Source organism: Gymnogyps californianus, chromosome 3 (assembly GCF_018139145.2).
Source record: "Gymnogyps californianus isolate 813 chromosome 3, ASM1813914v2, whole genome shotgun sequence".
NCBI lineage: Eukaryota > Metazoa > Chordata > Aves > Accipitriformes > Cathartidae > Gymnogyps > Gymnogyps californianus.
In genome coordinates this window covers 55,751,427-55,776,984 of record NC_059473.1, presented here as the reverse complement: position 1 = coordinate 55,776,984, position 25,558 = coordinate 55,751,427, and the positions used below count along the sequence as shown (strand labels likewise).

The following is a 25,558-nucleotide window of genomic DNA, read 5'->3' as shown; positions in this document are numbered from 1 at the left end:
AGCCCCGAGGAAGGGAGGCGCTTGCAGCGGGGAGCTCTCCCTGCGCCTTCAGGGCGCCTGGCAGGGCCCCCGGGGCCGCCCTCCCCACACGCAGCCGGCGGCCTGCCGGGGGGCGGCGGGGCCGCGCTGCCTCGGCGCCATCTCCTCCTCCGCGCCGGCAGAGGGCGGCCCAGCAAGGGCGGGCCGCGCCGCCGTGCGGAGGCGGGCGGCGACCATGGCCGTGCTGCTGGAGACCACGCTGGGCGACCTGGTGATCGACCTGTACACGGAGGAGCGGCCCCGCGGTAGGAGCGCGGCGGGCCGGGGCCGGGGGAGCTGAGGCGGCCGCGGCCAGGGGTGGGCGCGGTTTTGCCCCTTGCGTGGGCAGGTGGAAGCCCCGAATGGAGCAGCGGGCGGGCTGGGCGTCGCTGGCGGAGGGGCCGCTGCGGCCGGCCGGCTGCAGGCAGCGTTTGCAGCCGCCCTCCGCGCCTGGATGGCGCCTGATGGGTCACGAAGTGCCGGTTTTTAACCGCCCGGCCCTGCTCGTGGCCGCCGCTGTGGCGCTGGGGGAAGGACGCGCGGCTCGCTTCCCTGCGGCTCCCGGGCTGGCGGTGCGGCTGCCGCGGCTCTTGGGGGCTGCGAAGCTTCCCGAGGCTTTCCGCCGTTCGGGGAAGGAGAAGGGGCCGTTGGGCCGCTCCCCTCCCGCCACCACCCCGCGCCTCCGCCGCCGCCGGGCGTTGGGCTCCCCTCAGAGCTGCCCGGCGGCGCTCCCGCCCCTGGTAGCGAGCCGGGCCCTTTGCTGCGGCTGTCGCAACTTGAGCTGCCGGCACGGCCTCCTAAGGAAACGGGCTCCAAGCGGGTGGTTTCGGTCAGCAGCGCACCTTCTCCCACCCGGTGTTTTGGCACGTCACGTCGGACCTCGGTCCTGGGATTAGATCCAAATGAGTGCCAGGTTTTCTGTGGCCGTCGGCGGTCCCCGTGGGCAGCTTGTATATATGTGTTTGACATGCTTAGAAGCATCATTTGCTGTTGGGAAGCTTGGAATTTTTTTATTATGCTTTTATTATAAATGTAATGTATAATAATTTATTAGAAAAAATGAGCAAATGTATTCTAAATCGAAAGGCAACTGTGATCTTCTTTCTTAGGTGTTTTGAAAGAAACTGGGGAGAAAAAAAATGTGCGTTTCTGTATAACTAGCTGTATTTAGGGTTCTTTGAATCACTAGAGGTAGGCTTTAGGAAAGGAGAAAATGTTACCTCTCCTTAGAGCATTTCTCACAGTGCTTATAGGTTGTATGCTGATAAGTCTTAACACAGTCTGCTCCAAAACCACTTTTCTATACATTGAACTGGATATCTGTTATATCTATACTTACTATATTTGGGGTTTTCTTTAGTAAATGTTGGTATAATTTCTTACAGCTTGTCTGAATTTTCTGAAGCTCTGCAAAGTCAAGTACTACAACTATTGTCTTATTTATAATGTACAGGTCAGTATTCTCAATTCCTTATTTTTTTGTTGGTTTAAATTCACAAACATGAAAGCAATATCTTATGTATTCTGCTTTGTGACAGAGGGATTTTATTATACAAACCGGTGACCCCATGGGAACTGGCCGTGGAGGGGAATCCATATTTTGGTAAGTAAAACTTTTCTCTTACTTAATTGACAGAGAAGTTGTATAGGGGAACAGGGGTTGCAGTTAGATTGTCTTCAGCTCTCATGGGGCAGAATTACTGATGGGAAGTAAAAATGTTGATGCATAAGCTTCTTTGATTGTCATACCTAAATACCTTTTTAATTCCTATGCTGCCTTTAGCCATTCAGATTTTTTTTTCTGGACAGTATTCTATCTCTGACCTTAGAAGTGAAGTTACAACTAACAAGTTGTACATAAATTTCTGTTTATATAAAAGTTAGCAAATAACTATAGGTTTGGTTTTGTAAGAGATGTATCGTAACTAAGTGCTCTGTAGAAGGCAAAATTATTAGTAGTTTGTTACTACTTTTATTTTTGTAAAAAAATGTATTTAATTGAGTGGGAGGGGAATATGGAGGCTATACTTGATTTCCTCTGTGTATAAGAAAGTAATCCTGTTGCTCTAAAAATTTACTTGAGTTCATTTTAGTCATGTTGAATGTGTATAAGGAAATCACTTTTCTTCCTTGTTTAAGATGTTTTCAGTGGTCATGCACATAAAAGTTGAAGAAATCATTCAAACAGCTAGGATGGAAGTTAGCAAAGTGCGTATGTTCTATATGATTCATTTGAAATTATTATTAAAAGTAGGATTAAAATTGTAGAGCAGAACTAAACCTGGAGTGCTGGGGAACACGGTATACAGAGATAAATAGCTCAGTTTGAACAGAGACAGTGTTGCTAGACCAGCGTTGACTTTTCTAAGTCTGGTCTCTCAGAGCCTGTTAAATACAAAACTGTGAACACATGGATCACCACTCTGATGATCCTGGAAGCAGTATAATTGTGCTAAGCAGGTGCAAGTCTGGGTAGGTAAACTTGCCAGACCTGAGCTGTCTCTGCATATGAGTAGGTCAAGTTTATTTTGATATTCTGCTCTTTTATAAGGATTGGTCTTCTGAGGCTCATTGGTATGGCAGATAGGGAAGTATAGTGTGATGAGACAGTGGCAGATTCTGTTCTGCTACTAGCATGGAGAATGACAGTTTGTTTTTTCTACCTGTTCATTACTGCTGAAGTCCACGAAATTGGAGTTTCTGTTCTTGCTACCCACGAAACTGATACAGGCAAAGTTTAATTTGAATCCTCTCTTCATAGAGGCTTACACCTGCTTAGCAAAATGAGTTCAGACACACTGTCCTTAAATTTGGGCAGATGTGTGTATTGACCATTCCTCTGTCAGTTATGGAGTGTGACAAAATGAGTGATATCAGGGTTAGACTTAAAAAGAATTTAACAATTTGCCATATCCTGTGTATCTCAAATTACTGTATACAGTCCTGTCTGTATGATGATTTAAGTTTACACGTAGACTTATGTAGTGGGTTGACCCTGGCTGGATGCCAGGCCCCCACCAAAGCCGCTCTATCACTCCCCCTCCTGAACTGGACAGGGGAGAGAAAATAAAACGAAAGACTCGTGGGTTGAGATAAGGACAGGGAGATCACTCAGCAATTACTGTCACAGGCAAAACAGACTCGACTTGGGGAAAAATTAGTTTAATTTATTACTAGTCAAATCAGAGCAGGATAATGAGAAATAAAACCAAATCTTAAAACACCTTCCCCCCACCCCTCCCTTCTTCCCGGGCTTAACTTTACTCCCGATTTTCTCTACCTCCTCCCCCCCGAGCGGTGCAGGGGGACGGGGAAGGGGGGTTGCGGTCAGTTCATCACACGTTTCTGCCGCTCCTTCCTCCTCAGGGGGAGGACTCCTCACACTCTTCCCCTGCTCCAGCGTGGGGTCCCTCCCATGGGAGACAGTCCTCCACGAACTTCTCCAACATGACTCCTTCCCATGGGCTACAGTTCTTCACGAACTGCTCCAGCATGGGTCCCATCCATGGGGTGCAGTCCTTCAGGAACAGACTGCTCCAGTGTGGGTCCCCCGCAGGGTCACAAGTCCTGCCGGCAAACCTGCTTCAGCGTGGGCTCCTCTCTCCACGGGTCCACAGGTCCTGCCAGGAGCCTGCTCCAGCATGGGCTTCCCATGGGGTCACAGCCTCCTTCGGGCATCCACCTGCTCTGGCGTGGGGTCCTCCACAGGCTGCAGGTGGATATCTGCTCCACCATGGACCTCCATGGGCTGCAGGGGGACAGCCTGCCTCACCACGGTCTTCACCACAGGCTGCAGGGGAATCTCTGCTCTGGCGCCCCTCCTCCCCCTGCTTCTTCACTGACGTTGGTGTCTGCAGAGTTGTTCCTCTCACATCTTCTCACTCCTCTCTCTCTGTCTGCAACTGCAACTCCCCTGTAACTTCTTTTCCCCTTCTTAAATATGTTATCACAGAGGCGCTACCACTGTCGCTGATGGGCTCAGCCTTGGGCAGCGGCAGGTCCGTCTTGGAACCCGCTGGCATTAACTTTATCAGACATAGGGGAAGCTTCTAGCAGCTTCTCACAGAAGCCACCCCTGTAGCCCCCCCCGCTACCAAAACCTTGCCACGCAAACCCAATACAATTTAGTGGCTCTCCATTTATCTTGGAAGAGAAATTTTTGACATAAATTATTACATTTTTACAGTGTGGATTAACTTATTTTTACAGAACCTACTTATCAAAATTTGTATTCCCTTCATGCCTTAGAAAAATGTTATATACTGCATTTAAAAACGTACAAATATACCTCCCCCTGCCCCCCCCCCCCCAAAGCCTCTGTGAAATGCCTCAGGGAAAAATCTGTTGTTCCCTGTAATATAAAGTGAACTATGTATGTGTACAGGTCCATAAAAATGTGCATGGATGCAATGTAAATTCTGGTTTTATTTGAATGCCACTGTAAAAATTTTTAAGCTGTTTTATTTACTGTTTTACAGCATTTGTTTATCTCACTTTTCAAAATTCCTTTGTCTTGTAACATATTTGTTATATATATTTTCAGTCAACTGTACGGTGATCAAGCTAGATTCTTTGAGGCAGAAAAAGTGCCGAGAATTAAGCACAAGAAGAAGGGAACCGTGTCAATGGTGAACAATGGCAATGATCAGCATGGATCACAGGTCAGCATACAGTGTTGGAAAGCCTTGGTATACGTCTAAGTAACTAAAATGAAAATTCCTTGAATTTACAAGAGAGACATAACAATGACAGTGTCATCGCAATAGCATCATCTTGTAATGTGGTCAAAAGGCATGTAAAAAAACCTGGCCATAGATAAGGTAAGTATTTTGCACAGTGTTCCAGGTGCCAATGGGTATTTGATTACAGACAAGAAAGAGATTAAAATGCTCAGATTCAAATCCTGTCCTAGATTAATTTTATAAATTTTTATTTGTTAGCATTCAGTCCTCTGTATTTTTCCTTTGTTTATTCATTTCTGTTAATACCTTGATGTGATTTTGCTAATGTATAGAATGGGCAGGAAAAATTCCTGTAGTTAAATGGAAGTGAAACGTAAGGAAACTGGGTTTTGAAATAATCTCAAAACTTCCTGGTTATAACTTCATGTTAGTTTGGAAACTGAAATCATACCACAGTTTCCTCTGTATGGTTACATAAAAGTGTGCATTAATAATACAATGTAAGTTTACAGTTTTATCCCAGTGCTGGTATAAAGCAATTTTTGAAAGTACTGTTGTTTCCTTTGCTGTTTTCTGTTCATGTGCACAAAGTTTTTGCTGTAGGTATATTTAAAGCTCTAATCTCATAGAATGATATTATTTCTAAATCATTATTTTAGATGCATTGTCACTTTTATATTTTAAAATGCCTCACTTGCAATATCTATATGTTTTAATTTTAAAAAAGAGGGGGTTTTTAATAATCGAAGAGCAATTTAGAAAAAACTGTGGTTTTATTCCAGCTAGAGCTTGTAATAGATGGAGTTAATTTTGCTGCTTCACTGCATTGTATGTATAAAATTGTTTGGGTGTGGGGTTCAGGAAAAAAAGATTACACTTGTATTTGTATTTAAGAATGCAGCCTGCTAGCATATAGACAGGCAAATGGGAATGAATGCAGTTCCCAGGAACATTATTGCAGTTTCTTCCTTGGGAAAGAAAAATTCCAGTAAGGAATTATGTGGAGTTGGCTTACAAATACCATGTAGTATAGTGTAACCTATACCAAATACCAGTCTTAACTGTGTCGCAGAGAATGAGGAGTGAGATGTTACCAGTCAGATTGTAAAGCGTGGATGTAATGGTTATGTTCTGTTATTTGTGCATATCTGCTTCTTCCTCCTTCATTCATTACCGAGTGTCCTCCATCTTTGATGTGTTACCAAGTGTTCAGTTGGTATCAGTTTTCATAGTTTCAGTTTTGCCCTGAAGTGAAACACTCGATTTGTGTTAGGATACATTTCAGTGCCAGTTCAAGCTGATGTAAGTCGATGCTACTGTGTTCTAGTTCTCCTCGCAGTGCTACTGCATCCTGTTTTTTGGGAGAGAAGGGTTTGTGATACAAGGGAAGGAAGGAAAAAAGTCTGCATAGGATGAGGTTAAGGTGGAACTATGGAAGCTTTTGCCAAAATTGTGAAAATGCATCTGCAGAGTGCAGTTTGATGAACAGGTGATTTGAACTCAGCTCACAGCTCACTGCTGCCCAGAGGCAGCTCACTGCCTTGCTCTTTCTGTCCTCTCCCTTTCATCAGCTGTGATGCCTGTCACAACCTTTGCTGATCTTGTTCAACAAACCTACCTGGCAGATAACTATCTGCTCTTCCTCTGCCGGTCTGGTTTTCTGCCAGATTAGTGAGTCAAATCAATTCACAGAAGGGTCCAGTGAGCTGGAGCTGCAGGCTCATGTGGAGGGAGACTTGTGTGAGCGAGCCTCACTTCCTCAGGCAGTGGCTGTGAGCTGTAGGTTGCCTCACCATGTTCTCAGAGCTGATGGAAGACGACTATTTTCTCCCACAGAAGTCAGGAAGAGTTTTTTTCCCCACTCATTTCAGTGAGAGTTGTACCTCTCCTAAGGTAAAACTCAAGCCCTGAATTTTTCTATTTACTGTTACTGGTTTTGTATCTTCTTTTGTAGTTTCTTATTACTACAGGGGAAAACCTGGATTACCTTGATGGTGTGCATACAGTATTTGGAGAAGTGACAGAAGGCATGGATGTATTGAAGACAATTAATGAAACCTTTGTAGATAAGGATTTTATCCCGTATCAAGATATCAGGTGTGACAGCTTTTAACTTCTCTTTTTGAGGAATACATTATAATTAAACAAATTAATCTTTTTTTGGAAACTAGATTAATATAGTGATGTCAGGTGACCTGTACACAGTATCTTAAATACTCTTTTATTCCAGTATTATTGGTAAAATAAGCAGGTACTAAAATAAACAACTATGTAAGAAAATGTGCAACTATGTTGCCTTTACAAAAGCATCAGTACTAGTATTTACAAGCATAGGGTAGGTTTGGCTGTTTGGGATATAACTGAGAATCAGCAGGGCTGGTTTCCTGTTGCTTGGGTGAAGAGAGTTTTATTTGCATGTGACTGATGCTGGTCTTGATTTTGTTTTCTATAAGGATAAATCATACAGTAATTTTAGATGATCCATTTGAAGATCCACCTGGCTTGTCTATTCCTGATCGCTCACCAGAACCTACTAAGGAACAGCTAGATGTGAGTGTTTATGATAGCTTCTTGGGGAAAAGTTGGAAGAAATAATTAAATAAATGTATCCCTATTAGTGGCCAGCACAAACTTGGTCAAAATAAGAATTCTGTCTTTAAGACTTTGTCTGTCAAATCTATATCCTAAAAGAACTACACATTTTTAGCATAGGAGGATAAGAGATGCTCTTCTACTACACCAGCTTGAGTTCTGATACGTCAAATGCTTGTCTGTTATTTGGGCCTATTGCTGTGTTTAATCAAATAAGCCTGCTTAATCTTTCAAGAAAAGGATAAAAGGGTCACTTGGGTGCTCTCCCCTGTGACTATGGTGGAGTTAGGTTGGAAAGCCATTATTTTAGATTTCTAATTACAGTGCAGATAAGCAGAACGCTCAGAATATTCACCTTTGGCATTACTGGTTTTTTGTATACTCTGGTAGAAGACAAAATATAACTAACATTTATTAATATTAAAGTGCGTACTGCTTTTAAATGTGAAATAGTCTGTGTTTCGGTGGAAGTAATGTTGGTCATTCTTTGAGTTATATCTGCAAGCATGCATACTCTTGTGGTGTATTTGTTCAAACAGAAGGAATTTGCTAAAAATGTAATTATTTATAATTTACTCATAGCATGCAGTTATGGAAGTTGCTGTGTGAGATTATCTCCTTGTATGGAAACAGTTGTTTCAAGCAATGAATAAATTGACTAGAGAGAATATTGTTAATGTTTAAGCTTAATAGATATAATTACAAGATTGGAATTAGGCTTTCATAGTACATCTGCACTGTGGTTAATCTCTGATGTACCTTCAGATATGTTAAATGGTATCAGGAGTTTAATAGCTTACTGCCAACTGCATGGAGATTTGAAAACTTGTACTTAGTTTTCTTCCCCTGTAGCCTGTCTGAAGATACACCTTTCGGTGTAGAAATGTCTGTAAGAAGGGCAGCGTTCTAGAGATGCTGATGAGGAGAAAAAATTAAACCTCAAGTCCTGCCTAGATGTAGATTTGTAAAAATAAAATTCTTGTTGTGATATACTGTATTTAATGTTTGAGTCTTATTAGACACCACAGATACTTGCAGTGTTCTTTATCTTCATTTCTGGTGGGAGCTATCTAGATTAGAAATGAGTTGACATTTGTGGTGAGATGTTGAGTATGAGGTGGGAGTATAAAAGAATTTAGAATATCTAACTGGATATGGTTCAGCTTGGGCCTGAAAGTTCATACATAGTTCGTAGTGCCTGAAACACAAGGATAACATTTTCTCTCTCTTTTTTTAATCTAAGTGGAAAGAACAGAATGGAAGCCCAGTTCTGCAGAGATGCAGTGCTTAAACATTTTTCATGTCTTGGGGGGTGAGGGGGGAGGTCATCCAAGTAATATTTGGAAAGCGCGAAAGAATTTTTGGCCATGGCTTGGTAATAAATAGCTTTTTCCTTCATTTTTCAGAGTGGCAGAATAGGAGCAGATGAAGAAATTGATGACTTGAAAGGACGGTCTGCAGATGAAATAGAAGAAGTTCAGGCAGAAAAAGAAGCAAAAACTCGTGCCATTCTTCTGGAAATGGTGAACATATTTCTGTATTGACGTTTTAGATGTTATTCCTGTGTGTGTGCATGTTACATTAAGTCTAGGAGAATGTGTACTATTTATCTTGAAATTGCTTGTCTGATGATGATGTTGTGGCTCAGAATCTGTGCTATTAAATTTCTGTGGTACAATGAAAAGGATGGAGCATGAGCACAGGAGGCGGTTTTCTGATCAAACCAGTGATATTTCATTTTCAAAGCCAGGATTAAAAGTGGACCAGTGGAGGCTGCTGGATATCTATAATCCTGGAAGAGGTGTGGCATGTGTGGGAGAGAGCTGAGCTGATTTGTGATAATCTCTTCCCAGTACATATAGTGGCATTGAGGTTGCATTGTTCATATATGTAATGGCAGTCTTCCATCTGTGGGATTAGTTTAATTTAACATTGGTTAACTTGATGTTCTTCCTTCTTAAATATAATGTTTGGTAACTGCTGGCGGTTGTAAACTCCATATAGTAACAAAATTTGTGAGTAGGCTTTGAAGTCTTTTTTTTTTTTTAAAAAGAAAAAAAGCACACACACAGTTGAAGGATGGGTGAATCCATCACACTTCTTTACAACTACCAAATTCAAATTTATGGTGAATAGTTTGAAGCAGAGACTAATACCAAGGTCAATCCAGATGTGGCCACAGTGTTGCAGAAGATCTGCAGGTGTGGGCTCTTGTTTTGCTGCAGCAGCAGTGGGGCTGATCATCTGTTTTCCAGATAAGGTTGACTAAAACTATGTGGTATGTGAGCCAATGCAGTAATTTTCAGTGAGTATTGCTGGGTAGTATGCAATAGGGAGCTATGTTATATAAGCTGAAGAGATGAAAAACTAAGTGTACTGCTAGTTTCACTGATTTGAAAAACCCCAACTATTAGTTCCACTGTTCTTTTGTTGAAACAGTAATCTGAGAGTGTCATGTGCTTAAACTCCTTTTGTGTTCTCTTTTGTGGAACCTGCTTCTTACTTGTGTTATTTTGCTTCTTTGTGCTATCAAACTAATGTGCATTACCTTTTTATTAGCATATTAAGTAAAAGATGGAGATAAACTGTTTAAATATCACTAGTCTTTTGTTCAGGTTTTAAAAAGAAGTGCTACAATTCAACAGGAGGTGGTGTGTGTATTTGCATTGTCCTCTGTAACTTAATTTGCTATCAAACTATCTTAAACTTAAGCTTATCCTAGCTGTTGCCAGATTTCAAGGAAAGGCAAGTTTATCTTAGGTACAGACAGAGACTAAGGAATGGATCCAGTCCATTTTTATTTTTATAACAGAGTGGCTCTGAAAGTACACTTTCACCTTTTAGAACTGTGTATTTGTTATATTATGAACAGGGAAAGCAAGGTAGGAAGTATTTGTGACTTTCATGAAGTCCCAGTGGTGGAATTGCAAATAGATAATCATTTTTAGGTGCTATGGAAAACACCTTTTTTGTGACATTGAGTAGGAAAAATATTTTATTAATTTTTGATTTTGTGATAGGAATGTGTCTGAGATCATCCAAAAGATGCATTGCCAGTATGCTTGTGGCAATAAAATGTAGAGAGCTTTAGACAGAAGTGATGCAAGTCTTTTTCTATATGCCACAGGTGGGAGACTTACCAGATGCAGAGGTCAAGCCACCAGAAAATGTGCTGTTTGTTTGTAAACTGAATCCTGTGACCACAGATGAAGACCTAGAGATAATATTTTCACGATTTGGTCCCATTAAAAGGTAATTATTGTAAAATAAAAAAGAAAACCTTCTTTGTTGAAACTGAACTTGATTCCCACCAGTCTATTTAGGTTTGGCTGTTAAGTAGTATTCTGGCGTCTCTGGAGATTTGTACTGTGCCTGCATGTATTTGGGTAGAGACTGCAACAATGGTGATACAAAATCAGATCTAGCTAGATGAGTATCCTGTCCCAGCAGTGGTTTTAAGTGAAAGCCTAGGGAAGTGTAGGAACAAGAAGAGTATATTATACTCTCCCCAGCCCCCCGTCCTCTCCCTCCTTTTCAGCAGTTTTTATCTCAGATGCTACTTGAGCTAGATACAGTCTCTGGGTTTTTCTTTTCCATGGGAATATGTATGGTTTGGGATAAAGCGACAAACATTTCTGGCATCTGATATACTCCTTGTTAAGGTGTCCCTCATGCCTGCTGCCTTTTTCAGTTTTGAACTTGGCTCCTAGTAGTTTCAGTTGATTCCTCCTAGTACTGGTATCAAAAGACATGATGGGCAGCGAAATGTACTTTCCGACACCTCTCTATCCTATACTCCAAAGTCATCTTTTTTTCTTGCTAAGAGTACTAGCCTACATACTCATGCTTTGTAGAGGTTTCTTACCTTGTTTCCCTTTTCTCAACCTTTTTCTGTTCTTTTGTTTTAATTTCAAGATGAGAGGACCAGAACTGCATACGGTATTAAAGAAATTACAGATTTACAGTCGCACAGTAGTATTCTCTGCTTTGCTCTCAACTCCTTTTCTAGTTAATACTAAAGCTCTTTTTTTTTTTTTTCCAATGCACAATTAGGATTCCCCTCCTGTGCTCATCTTGTTGCATTTATCTATGTTGAATGTCATTTGCTATCTTGTTGTTGGTCTCCTAAGAATTTTCTGCGATTTTTTCAGTCTTTATTTTTGCCACCTTTAACAATTTAGTATCATCAGCAAACTCCACTGGTGACCTCTTTACTTTCTCAGTGAGAAATGACTGTTTACTCTTACCTGATCTTTCACATGTTTATGAATGCAAAGATGTTTCTTATGCCATTGCTGCTTAGTTTTCCCAAAAGCCTTTGGTGCAGGAGTATATTAGAATTTCCAGAGGGATTTCAAAAGTCTACATCAAATAGATCATCATCACGCATAACCATATTGACTCTTTCAGGGAACTGCACTTAGGTTTATTCAGATGGTCCTGTGTAGGTCCTATTTATTCAGATGGACGCTAACTCTGTTCTGCGTTGTGTTTCTGCCAGTTTGTGCAGTACCGGCATACAGGCCTGCAGACTCCCAGATCCTTCACTAGACTGTCTGTGTGTGTGAGTGAAATTGGCATTGTTTGCCACTCTTACAACTCCAGCATGATTTCTGGATATCCTAGGGATTTCTTATATTTTTATTTTCCTCTATCAGTTTGTTCAGTACCTCTTCTGCAGTCCTTCCACTTTCAGGTAGATTCTCTGAATAATCCATGAAGGAGGGTTCTGGCACAAAACTGTCCTACCTTCTTCCTCGCTGATGGCTGCTGCAAAGAATTCCTGTAGCTTGTCTGAATAGCCTTGTCTTCTCCTCCTTCCCTGCCCCTCCCCCCCCCCTTTTTTTTTTGGTCTTGATCATCTTTTGGATTGTGTATCGTAATCCTGATTTGTCGCTTCCTCAGTACACATGGGGGAGGTCTCACCTTGTTAAGTCTCACCTTAATACCACATTTCCTGCCCTTGTTGCTTGTCTGACCTCTTTCAGCATCCCGTAGTCAGAATTCTCATGTTGTATACAAGAGTTTGGTAATACTGATGCAATACTGTATTGTTCCCATTTTGCATCTACTGATTCAATACTTCAGGCTTCTTATTTTTGCCCAGTGAACTGCATGATAAGAAGGTGGCTGCTAAAGAGGTGCTTGCTGAGAAGAGGAAGTTTGTCACGTGATGTCTGTTTAAACTTTCCTTAAAATGACTGAGAAAACAGAATGTGAAATTTCTTGTGTTGCATTAGTGAAATGCAAAAAATTAATAACAAACAGTAATGTTGGAAAATAGATTTTGTTTCATTAATGAGAAATTCATCCCTAGTTCTACACTTCGTTAACCACTTGTGAGTTAAGTGTAATAATTACTCAAGTAATGTCATGTGTATTTTTTTCTGTGCAGACACCCCCACATCAGTAGGGGTCTCAGAATCAAGTGTTGTAATACCTCCAAGGTTTTTTTGTTTGGTTGGTTGGTTTTTTTTAACTGTTACTCTCCCTTTTAAGCAGTGCTTGCCTATCCTATGTTTTTTGCTCCAACAGCATTGACATTTTAATTTCATATCAATTTTTCAGCTGTGAAGTGATTCGGGACTGGAAGACTGGTGAATCTCTTTGTTATGCATTCATTGAGTTTGAAAAGGTATGTTTTTTAGGTATACTGTATGTAGATTCTGCTTATAAAAGTTCATTTTTGGTATACTTCCGTTAAGGAAAAACATTGAAATCTTCAAGTGTGGGATAGCTAATACTTTCTCTTACTGACTTAGTTATAGAAGTTGTAGGTCCTAAATGAGGCAAACGTGTAAGTCTTTCTCTATTCAATCAAGCAATACAAATATGTTTGTTTTAGGCTGTCTTGAAACCAGTGGGAGGGGAGCAGGTCCCTTTTTTCCCCCAGAGCACATTAGGACTTTGAAGAGTTAAAGAAGGGAATGCTAGGAGAAAAAGGAGGCATGCTGCATAAAGAGAGGAGGGTGTATGAAAGAAGGTAGATTGGTGTGTACAGTAGTGTCCTATATTGGGCTTGTAAATGATGCTTGCTTTATCAACGTGCTGCTCTTGCTGTGAGATTGATAGTAAAAGTTCTCTTTATGGTGCATAGCTTCTTGTTTGGATCTGCTATTCTCTCTAATCTATGAGGAAAACTGGAAAACACTGGAAAAGTGTTCTTGCTCTTCTTTAGCCTGCTTATGTACTTAAAATAGAGCTTTAATTAGTTGTTGTCCTTTTTTTCCGTGTTTTTCTGAACGTGTTATGTGCCAAACACGTAGCTGGATTGGCAAATTTTTAAAACAGTGAAATGAACTGAAGAATTGGAATTTGAAATGCTGACATTCGGACAAAGCGTAACTATTTCTTTTGAAATGGCACAATGCAAGAACTGCTGTGCGTTAGGCAATTTTAGAAAAAAATGTGTGCCATCAAGCAGTTGAATTTGTGTTTGAGCTCTTCAGTGAATATTCCTATGAAATAATCATGACTCAAATTTTTCTGGAAACATTAATATCAGGAGGAAGACTGTGAGAAAGCCTACTTCAAAATGGACAATGTGCTGATAGATGACAGGCGGATACATGTGGATTTTAGCCAGTCTGTTGCAAAGATAAAGTGGAAGGGAAAAGGTAGGTACACTTGAGATTCTTTGACCCTCATAACTTAATAAGCCATGACTTCTAAACTGTAAGTATTATATAAAGAGAAGCAATTGTTATGAGTTTAAATCATCTCGTCTTCAGGGATATAAATTTTCCTGGTACTCTAATAAATAGAGCAACACAGTTGCTAGCTCTTCTCTTCACCTGTTCCGTAGGAAAGAGTAGAAGGGTTTACTACTGTTATATTAACATTACATTGCCATGGATTACCTTTTATCAGATGTATTTTTGCCACTAACTCGTTTGTTCCTCTCAAGCTTTAAAAGTGATGTTTTTTGATATTGCTTATTAGCAAAATAACATGGCAGTACATTGTTACTTTCTAGTTTTGTTTCTTTAGTCACTGTATTACAGTTGGGTGTATACAAGAAAAAGTCAGTATTCAGGCCAGGGATTTTCCCTCTTCACCTCCTGTAGGTCAAGCATATTGCATAGCAGGCTGTATGTTATAAAAACCCAATTTCAGATGTTTGAGGATGTTTTGGGAGGAAAAAGATGGTGGGAGAGGTGGATACAGTGGTTACTTGGTTGTTGGGGACATGAGGAAAACACTGGACTTGGAGAGGTGACTGTGCATTGCAGTGGTGATGTTCTTGTGTGTCTTTGCCTAAAAATGCAGTCAGCCCTCAACTGTTTGCATACGATTTCTCCAGGCTGGGGACTAGTCATGGACACTGACGTACTCGAACTTGTCCTGCACAGAGTTGAGATGACTTTGTAATCTATACCATGCTCTGCAGTGCATCATGTACTAACTGAATACATGGAAAACTTTTCTTTATCTGGGTAACTTAGGTCTAAATTGTCCTAAATATTGGAAAGCTAACTATGTTGTTATCTTGTTGTGCTTATATGGTACCTAAAAAATGACCTAGGACAAGTATTGTCCTTCCACCTTCTAGTAGCTGTTTCTGATGTGGCCAGTTAATATTGCAGTTTTAAGTATGACCGTGAGATGGCAGCACGTTGCTGTAGAATAGTTTATTACTCTGTGAGCTGGTACTTTCAAGTGAATGGATGGAAAATGAAATCTGTCATACCCCTCTTTAAATCAAGACATGACAATTTTTTTTATAGCTTTCCATTTGAATTCTTAAGCTGTAGCTGTCTCAGAGGTTTTCCTTTGTGCAGCCCAGAGCAAAAAGTCATTTAATAATGGGAATAGTCTGTAAGCTTTCATGGTAACAGAATTTTAAGTAGTGTGACATAGGACCTGTAATCAAAGTGTGACTGACTAATCAGTTGCTGAATCCTGCTATGTGATCCTGTTCATGCGTTGTCTCCACTGGACATGACTGAGGAGAAAGCCATATGTTGTTAAAAGGGATTTGCAAGCAAGAGAAGGACAGAAAATCACAACTTGTCCTACTCTCTTCTACTCTGTTACCCAGATGTCAATGTTGTTTCTGGAACTGTATCCTGCTATGCATCTCTGTATGGTTATGAAGAGCCCTTAAATTCACAAGCAGAACTTAATGATAGGTGTGGGTCTTGGTTATTTTTTTAGTTGGAGTGAATTGAATATGTTTTTCTGTGGACAGGTGGGCGGTATACCAAGGATGATTTCAAAGACTACGAAAAGGAACGTGACAAACCTTCAAAACTTGCTCTGAAAGAGAAGGTAAAACCAAAGCAGGAGTATCCTTTTCTGGTCAAAGGTATTTTTTGAACTAAGTACAGTTTATGAAAATGGCTTGGAAAAGACTTCTTATTCTTAAAGCTTGCCAAATGGATGTTTTGCTGCTGCTTCATATAACCATTTGGTGTTTGAGATGGAATTAAGCATTTTGCATTTTTCATTTGATGACTCTGAATTTAGTCAAATCAGAATATGCTGTTTCATTTCCATGTTGTGTGCAGGTAAATAATATTCCAGGGCAGTAAACTGGGAACGACATATGGCATAACAGAGTTTTAAGTAGTTTCAGAGGGGACCTGCCACATCCAAAACGAGACCATAGTAGTAACTAAATCATGCTCTAAGATTATACTTTGCTTGTGGTGAGCACAAGAGAAAAGAAGACCATAGCTTGTTCAGATATCCACAGGTAAAAAAGAAAGGAGAATTGGGACCTGGCTGTACTGTTTGACAGGACAGAATTCAGTCATTTTAGCACAGCTGATTTTTTTTCAATGTGTACGATCCTGTTCTGAGTGAAGTACATGGTAAGTCTTGGTAAACCCTGGTCTGATAAACAGGGATTTGTTTGCTTCGTGAGCTTTTAAGTTCTGCTATTTATTGATATTAAGTAACAGATCTGTCCTTAACCAACACCATCAGTGCCAAGTATGACCTTGTGCTGGATGAGGATATAGAAGAGTCTCGAATGAGTCAGTCACACTCGGCTAAAAAACAAAAGAAGAAAAAGCACCACCACTCTGAAGATGAAGAGGATGACAAGAGGACCAAAAAATCTAAGGTACTTACCTTGTCACGCATGAACTTTTTACCTGTTTATTGTTCTCTTAGTAAGAGAAGCCAGGAAAAAAAAGTCTGATATTGAACTGAAGACATGGCGTGCAAAGTCCCGTAAAATACAGCAGTTGTAAACATACAGAAGGCTGATGTTAGTATCTGATTATGAACGAGGCTTTCCAAATCTTCCTGGACTTTTGAAGCTTGGCATGTCTAAATGGCTTTTTGCCAAAACATCCTGAAGAGGCAATGTAGCCTCTCATAAAGTAGGAGATCTTCAGCACTTTGAACCTGTTGTTCACATATTCCCAGTCATAAACTAGTAGTTAATCGTATTTCATGAATACAAACTATTTCTCATTTTCTTGCCAGACAAGCATGTGCTGTCTTTTTCCCATATGGAATCAGAAATGCAATCTCTTTGCATTATCTTTTTTTTATTTTTCCTTAACTGTTTTGGAAACATTTCTGTAAAATCTGTATGCAGGTTTGCTTGCATCTGTATTGTGCAAGTGTACGGTGCTGTAAGACTGGGGCTGTGGAGGAGATCATCAGAGGACAGTAGTTCTGTCATTCATTAGTTCCACTGCAGCCTGTCAGGTCGGCATTCTCATGTTTCTGTGAACCTGGGACAGGCAAGATGCTGATGTTTCATAGAAACAATGTCTGCAATGATAAAGTGGAGGGTTAACCACCATTGAAGTGTGAGCATTAGGGAGAATTGAGCTAAGCTGGGGGGGGGGGGGGAACCAAACGCCAATATTTTAACAGTGCAAGCTTTATGAGTGAGAACAAAGCTGTCTTCTAGCAACTTTGCAGAAAGTGATAAGGTTCCAGCCACTGTAAATAAAGCCATTGTCCTGGGATGAGTTTTGAGTGCTGCTTTAAGTTCTGCGTACAGAGAGCATACATGGTTCTGTTCCATTGCATCGCTTCTTGCTGTGATGCTAAAAATAACTTTTCTCATGAACATTAGCAATTAAATTTTTTCAGTGCCACCAGTTGGTCAGTCGTGGTGCAAGTCTTTTTGTCACTGTTTGTATACTAAATCAGTCGGGATCCTTTGGGTGGAGGGGAGGGACCTGTTCAGATAATTCAAGTCTCGATTGGAGCATATACATACAAGAGGTCTGGACTAATGCTGGTTTAGACTTCCTCCTATCTTTTTGGCTGATTGACGTCGTTTTAACATTCTTGGAACAGATATTTCTGGAATTAATCTTTATTCTTGGTGGTTCAGAAATTACATGTGTGGAACTAGCTGGTCATGCATTATGAGCAGAGAAATTTCAAAATCATTCAGATGTGTCCACCCCTGCAGGTGGTGCAGGTACTGGCAGCAATAGGCTGTTAACCTCTGTTATAATTGTTATGAGGGGACTGTGAGACACATTAGCAGTGGATTTCATAGCACAAAAACATGAAGACAGAGGGATTCCTGGTGCTGTTTCCAGGTTCTGGAAAAGAGTATTTTCTAGTGCTTGACTCTGCAATCTCTTCTGTGTCTCTGTATATCTTTTTGTGATTTAGTTGCCTGCTCCTATTGTGATTTGTTCCTGTAGTCTACTGCTGCTGTATTCTGGTATCTTCTTCTTTCCCACTGCTTTCCTCTCTGTTGCTCACCTTTACGCGTTTCAGTGTAAATAGCTTAGCCTTCTTATGCCCAAAATCACAGGTGGAGGCTTACTTCTGTTCTCTGATGGCAAGCAACATAGCTCCCTCTTGGAGCTGTGAAAATGAATTTCTGGGAAGAATTTTTCTCTGTGTCGGCACTTGAATATTCTCGTTAGTGTGCACTGTATAGTATGTACATACTGAGCAGTATGTACTCAGTCTCATTTAGAGATTCAGTAAGTGTCTTGGGCATGGTCCTTTCCGGATGAAATCTGCAGGCAGCTTAGCTGACAAATCCTGTTTAGCATATACAAAATGTAATTTTTTTACTTTTTTTTTTTTTTTTTTTTTTTTTTTTTTTTTAGATTTATAATTTGGGCATAATCTGGGGAACTCGTAGAAGAACAGGGGAAGGAAGCATGTTCTTGAGGCAGAGTATGTTCAGTGTGAATACCGAGGCCAGCACAAAGCATAACAGTATGGAAACTTTTGATGAATGGTAGCATTTGTAGTATAGGCAAACAAAGCATTTTCCCTTAACCCTATTTTGGAAATATTAGAATATATTTGAGGTAAGAACTTTAAAACAAAATAACAGCAGACCTTCCACAACTAATTGGCCAAAGACCACAATAGCCATGCTTCATACATAAACTTCCATCCTGAGCCCCTAGTGTGGCAGAGATTTTAATTAACAGAGGACAGAGTCTTATAATGGGAAGTTCTGGCAACCGAAACTGCAGTTTGTGCTACCAGCTCCAGCTATGACTTGAAGGGGTTTTATTTTCTGAATAGTTTCCATGATGTTGAGTCGTTTTTCTGTTCTCTTGCTGGTTGTTTTTTTTTTCTTTAGTATATTTTGACTCATTCTTTTCTTAGTCTGACACCGACTTCCTGAATCTTCAGCCTCTGTGTTGATGTTTTAAGAATGTATTTTTGAATCTTATGCTGTTTGACTTGATTCCAGAGGGTAGAAGAGGTAGGGTATTGTGGCTTGCTTTTAGTAGGTAACAGGATGTGGGTCTGGAACAGGAGGCTGGACTACCATGTGGGTTTGTGAATAGAATTTGGTAGAGTTTTTTTGAGTACAGGTCATGCTTCTGCTTGAGAACTATATTATGACTTCGTTCCCTTTCCAGTTTTCTCTGTGTTTTTTGGTTCCTTGGATTTTTTTTTTTTTTTTTAAGATAACGGGATCTGTGGTGGAGTATAGCCTATCCAATGGATTTTTGTGAGACATAGGGGCTTCCTCACTTTCAGGTTTCTGTAGCGCATGGTTTTGGCAGAGATACTGATTTTTCTGGATTTAATTTCCTGCTCTTACTGCTTACTTGGACACTGTTCTCTTTATATTCAGGGTCAAGTTTGATCAAAATCTCCCTCCTGAAAAGGCTGTCTCTATTTGTTTGCTCCTTTTAACCTTTAACTATGTTGTGGTTTAACCCCAGCCAGCAACTAAGCACCAGGCAGCTGCTTCCCCCCCCTTGCCCAGTGGGATGGGGAGGAGGATCGGGGAAAAAAGGTAAAACTCATGGGTTGAGATAAGAACAGTTTAATAATTAAAGTAAAATAAAATATACTACTACTAATAATAATATAATAATAATAATAATTGTAATGAAAAGGAATATAACAAAAAAAAGAAATAACACCCAAGAAAAGACAAGTAATGCACAATGCAACTGCTCACCACCCGCTGACCCCAGCAGCGATCCGCCCCTCCTGGCCAACTCCCCCCCATTTATATACTGGGCATGACCTTCTATGGTATGGAATATCCCTTTGGCTAGTTTGGGTCAGCTGTCCTGGCTCTGCTCCCTCCCAGCTTCTTGCACACCTGCTTGCTGGCAGAGCATGGGAAACTGAAAAGTCCTTATAAGAGAAGCGCTACTTAGCAACAACTAAAACATCACTGTGTTATCAACAGTATTCTCACATTAAATCCAAAACACAGCACTGTACCAGCTACTAGGGAGAAAATTAACTCTATCCCAGCCGAAACCAGGATAAACTAGTGTGCTTAATGTGTGTAGAGGTGGCATTTTTATTCAACTTTTGTGGTAATGGTATTTCTAGCTGATTTACCTGCAAATGCTGTTTGGCAAATTAGTACTTTTGGCAAAGCCAGCCATGAACTTCCAGAGAAGTGTCTTTCCCTCTTTTCATATTTCCTTCCTCATGTGTGTTCACCAGCACAGTGCTGGATTAAGAATTGGGGTGATCATTACTTACTCATTGACTGATGAGAGGCTGTGATCCTGGGTTGAGAAATCTGGACTTCAGCAGTAAGAGAGAGCCTGTTTTTAAGTAGGAATCTTTTTCTTCCTCTTCCAATGGGAAAGCAGCATGTTTCTGACTTGGATAGGGCATAGAAGATTTTATTTCAAAATACTGTTATTTTTAGTAACTTAGAGTGTTTAAAAAATTGACCTTTTTCTGTGCCAAAGACTTTAAAAAGGTAAAATCTTATTTACGGGGAAACGTAACTGATTTTTTGGGGGGAACTAAGATGCAATTCATTCTATTAATTCAAATTACTACATGTTTTTCTTTACACCGTGGTCATATTAGCTACTGTGACAACCTTTTTGTGGCACTTTCAGACTTGCCCTGTACACCTATACCTTACATGCTTCTGTGAAGGTCATTGTGCTTAGCTGGCTCCATGCTCATATGACTTTTTTTAATCCATTCAGCAAGTTGCCCTTTTCTATGGCATCCAACGTAGGCTATTTGTCTTTGCTTTCAAGTCTTCACTAACCTGTTCCCTGCCCTGACGTGGCCAGTAGCCTGTCTCCAGTGTTGGCTTGGTAGATTTTTCAACTGACTGCTGTTCTGCTTTTCTCCTGTTTCTCCCATGTGCTGGGAGGAAACTTCAGCAACAAACCAGCTAGAAGGCAGCAGTGCACCAAGTCCACCATTTTTTTTTTCTGGCCAATATTTTTGCCTTGTTGCTCTCTACTCCACCACCAGTGTGTCAGTCTTCTGATGTTTACTCAGGCCTTGCCACAAAGGGGCTTGGAACCTGTCTTCTTGTTCGAACATATGGAGAGTGAGGCTTTTGGGTACAAGAGTAATATGGCTGTGCATCATTCTGAAGATGAATGGACAAAGCTCTTCTAAATAGCTGGAAGCACCACTCCTTTTTGGTGGATTCAGATTTTAAAGTCTGTACTGAAATACAGTTTGGCAGTCAAGATGTGGAATAAACGTTTGGCCACCGGTGAGATTACTGTACCCAGCAGAAGCAGAAATTTTTGGTTATGTAGATAAAGATAAAATCTGTGATTATTGATGTGTGTGTTGATCCAGGGGGGTTATGTTGCTTATTGTAACCCTAGTATTTCAGCATTGTCTATATAATTCTAAAGGTGGTGTTTACTCTGGGAACCATCCTGATCACTGCCTTTCTGGATAAAAGCTCTGCTTGAAGTAGAGTTTTTTCACTGTTCTTTTAAATAAATAAATTTTGCTTGTTTGTACATGCAGTATAGGTTTTAGCCATACAATTGTGAATGCTACTGTCACGAGTACATACTTAGAAAAATGAAAATCCTATCTGAAATGAAGAAAGAAATACTGTATAATTTAATGCAGACATTTTTCATAGTTCATAATGGTCTGTGTTTAACAGTGTTGTTATTAAAACCCCATAAAATGGTATCTGTCTACTAGATCATATGGTGATACTAAACTTTCAGGTGATCGTACCTTCAAAACAAAAGTGCCTACCACCTTCTTAATAGCAAGTTGTATATGTATCTTTCTGAAGGATTCTGAAGCTCCCTCCTGTATATCTTAGTTGAATAATAAGAACAAACTAGTTCTTAGCAGTGCTTGAAAATGTTAGTTCACATGTCAAAACTCAGTGTTGTGTATTAAGAAAATCTAATTAGAGTTCCTTGAAATGAAATGGCAACTTTCTAAGTGATCTTTATCTTTTTACTTTTAAAACTGCTATGATGCTGTGGCCTGTACAGGTGTTGGTGTCTCCACATAGTAGTTCTAGCATGTGCTGTGCCATAATCTTGTTAGCGTGACATTTCACAATCTGAGTAATTAAGCCATCTTTCCTTTATTTACTAATACACTGTCTCAGTGGTTTCATACTGTCTGCCTAGTGCAACAAGTAAAGCAGGTGTTCTACTGACAGCAGTTCCTCCTTTGTTATGTAAACCTCATTTCTCTCCAGAGCAAATCCGTTCAGTGCGCTGAGCCACTTGGTCAGCATTCTTGGTGACGATATGCAGAAAGCCAGGGAAATTCAAAATTTCCTCATTTTTGGCCACCTGAACTTGCAGCATTTTTTTTTTTTTTGAAGAATTTGTGTGTGTGTGTGCTCAAACACCATTACCACTTGTAGTACATATTGTTGGTCTTTCCTTTTTAGGCCATTTTAAATTAGATAGACTTGTAGCCCTTAGAGTTTACTATGTCTGTGTATGAGTGTATCCTCAAGTGTTTGCTGTATGGGTCATACCCATCAGCCTGCAAAGTACAACTAATTTTTCATTACCTTGTTATTTCCGTTTCAACTCACGCACCTTGTGTTATTGTTTGACTGTACGTTCAAAAGGATCGGATTCTCCATGCTGCCTTTTCTGGTGGACTTCTAGCTTCAAGGAAGTGAAGTACTTTGCATGTGTGCATGTAGTTGGTCTCTGTAACGGTGTCGTTCATTTTTCTGAAGCCTAGAATTTAGGCCATTAAGGATTATTGCGGGCAGGTCTTAAAAAGTGTTGTGCATCTTCATAGCACTGGAATGCCTGTGGGGCTTGAAACAAAACCTGTGATCGAAATACTTGCATTGCTTAGATAAGAAGTCAAAATCCAAATCTAGCTTAGAAGCTTGTGTGATGCTTATGAAGAGTTTGATAATATCCAAGTCGAATCCCTGATACAACCAGTTTTTGCTAAAGCTCCTTAGGAAATACAAGCAGCAGCATGCCTGGCAGCCATGCTTTTTTCCATAAATGCTGACAAAAGCTGTAGACTTATCTTCCTCATATAGTTACGGGCGGGGAGGGGTGGGGTGGTTTATGTGTTATCTTTTTCAAATCATCATGGATGTGAATCTGTTTCAGGTAGTACCAGCCGTAGCTAAGGAACCAACCATGCTTGACACTTTTCTAGTTCTCTTCATGCCTTTGTATATTTTCCCCTTTTGTCTTTAACTGCATATCTGTCCAATTCCTTTAACAGGATTCTGATCGAAAACATGAAGGAGAACGATGTAGAGAGAAGGTAAAGAGTGAGAAGAAAGACAGGCATCGGAGTCGCAGCCGATCTCAAGAGAGAGACTACACTTACAGCAAACAAAAAGACAAATACAAAGAAGACTTCCGAATAAGAGACTGGGATAAAAAAGCAGACAGAAGCAGAAGTCCTAAGAAATCAAAAGACAAAGAGAGGTCCAAGTACAGATGAAGGACGAGGAAAAGTGAGGGGGGGAACTAAAATACGTTTTCTTCCAGCATTTCCAACGTTCTCTCATATGGATGTGCAGTTACTGGATAAAAGCAGTTGCCTTCTGTTGGCAGCTTGGCCTTATAATTCTATGAATGCCCGGTGTATGACTGTCAGAGTAAGCCTTGATTCCAAAAAGGTGGTTTCAATAAAGTATTTCACATTAGTGAAAAGGTTTGAGTCTCCGGTAAGGAATGTTGTCTAAAGCTTTTTGGAGATATAAGCATGCACTAACAAGTGAATTGCCCTTCTCCACCATGAAGAGATTTGCAGGACATACCTCCTGTCAGCACTTTCAGATGCTATGGTAATGAGTGTGGTAGAAGACCTGGGGAGACAGAGATGTGCTGTGCACACTCCTTCCAGAAAGCGGGCAAATACCATTTGTATATGAATACTCAAAACTCTATTTCCATCCTTTAAAATTGAGTGCTTCTGGTTGGCTTAGTCCCATCAGCTCTATTTGCTGACGCTACTGTGCAGCAGTGGTTAAAGGCACTGAAGTACTGTCGGGCTGCTTGCAAGGGCCACGGAAGTGCTGCACCATACTAAATCAATTGCACTTACTTGCTCACTTATTTACACAGGTCACTTGGCTGTGTGGCATTGCTGGAGGATGCCTCTCAAAACTGAGATTTACTTGATACTTTGCCCATCTGTAGTCACTGTTAAAGGTCTGGCCTCTGCAGTGTCGGGGGGATCCGCCTGCTATGATGTCAGGCAGATTATGTTGGGTGGGTAAGAAAGAAGAAAATAGTCATTAGCAGAAAAGCAGAATTTGTAACTTGCATTGTATTTGCCCAGCCTAGGTGGGATTAATTTTTCAGGTTTTGTGGCAGAAGTAGGTCAGTTAATAACTTCATCTACAGAGGAATGCAGGTGATGTTATCAGAGATTGGGTCTGCGTGAAAGTCGGCAGGCTCTTAAATGTCTGGCTTGCTCCTCACCATTTAAACAGTGTTAGCCAGTATGTGTACATTTTAAGAACATGTATGTCCTCCTCTTTCTCTCCAGAGGAGGAGAGATCTTGCATTGTTAGGAGGGGAGGGGAGATATGGGCAATAGTATTTGTCTTTCCTTCCCCTCCATGGAATGTGTGATGGCTCGGAGGCGGTCTGCTTTGATGAATAAATTTAACTTTTTTCTTTAGTGATTGTGTTTTTTCTGTAATACTTGCTGTAGTGTCTGATTGTGATATGTAATAAGACTTTATAGCTTGATACCTCTTGTTGGAACATGATCTGCAGGACAGCAACTAAATCTAAAATTCAGGGCAGCCAAGAGGAGTCGCTGCAAATTACTCTGCCCTGGAGGGCCAGTTGCTGTGCCTGACTAGAGCATTTGAATGGACTGTATGCAGAAAGTGAACTTCCAATTAAGATGCTTCTATGGGAAGGCTGCTACTAAAGGAACAAAAGCAGCTCTTCAGCCCATGGCAGAAAATTCTGACTAAGCAGGCCACGCCAGATGCCTAGAATATCCAGACCCAAGCTGAGCAGGGATACTGAGGGTATTGTATACAGGAATGTGCTTTCCAGCAGCATCTACCCCGTCTTCGCGTTGTTAAAGACTAAGTGTATTTGGCTAAGAAGCTGCCTTTTGCTGAACCTCTCCTTTCTAACTTTTGTGTGCTTCAAAGCATGGAACTAGAAATCCAGGGTTTCCATAACTGTCTCCTGACAAAATGTTTCTAAGCCACTGGGGACTTGCAGGGGCCTGTGCTGTCCTTGCAGAGTCTGAGCGGGAGTGCAGGGCCCGCTGTCCCAGAGGAGAAATAACCAGGAAGCCTGCTCTTCGGAGCCTGTCGGGAGGGCCTGGGGCTGAGGACTGCTCACTGTTCCCATCAAGAAAGTTCCTGCCTTCAGCCTGGGCATAAGAAGACTGCCAAAGAACTGTACTAGGCCGGGATATGATGCGTTTAGGGTAGTGCTGCTGAGGCAGTAGGTTTTTCTCTAGCTCTTCCTGCTTTTAGCCTGCTTTGTTAAAGAAACAGGGTTTGCACTGTCATACTGTCCTCAGTTCTTCTTTTCCACAGCACATTTTTTAACATGCAAAAAACACTGGCCAAATTTGACAAGGATGTGGAGATGGTAGAGCAATTGAGTTCTTGCTGCTTTTAG

The 25,558-nt window shown here is 40.8% G+C and overlaps 1 protein-coding gene across 2 annotated transcripts; it reads left to right on the top strand.

Annotated features, from left to right (window-relative positions):
• The first annotated feature begins 214 nt into the window (after positions 1-214).
• On the top strand, positions 215-24,560 carry PPIL4 (peptidylprolyl isomerase like 4). 2 transcript variants are annotated; one of them, XM_050894864.1, is made up of 13 exons: positions 215-284; positions 1,404-1,471; positions 1,557-1,621; positions 4,562-4,679; positions 6,655-6,797; positions 7,154-7,250; positions 8,699-8,815; positions 10,420-10,544; positions 12,861-12,927; positions 13,798-13,909; positions 15,484-15,580; positions 16,224-16,362; positions 23,175-24,560. In XM_050894864.1, exons 1-13 carry the CDS (start codon positions 215-217, stop codon positions 23,397-23,399), a joined length of 1,443 nt encoding a protein of 480 aa, XP_050750821.1. In that variant the 3' UTR covers positions 23,400-24,560. The 2 variants fall into 2 exon arrangements, with proteins under 2 accessions (XP_050750821.1, XP_050750822.1); XM_050894865.1 differs by lacking the exon at positions 215-284 and adding an exon at positions 827-847.
• The last annotated feature ends 998 nt before the right edge of the window (positions 24,561-25,558 follow it).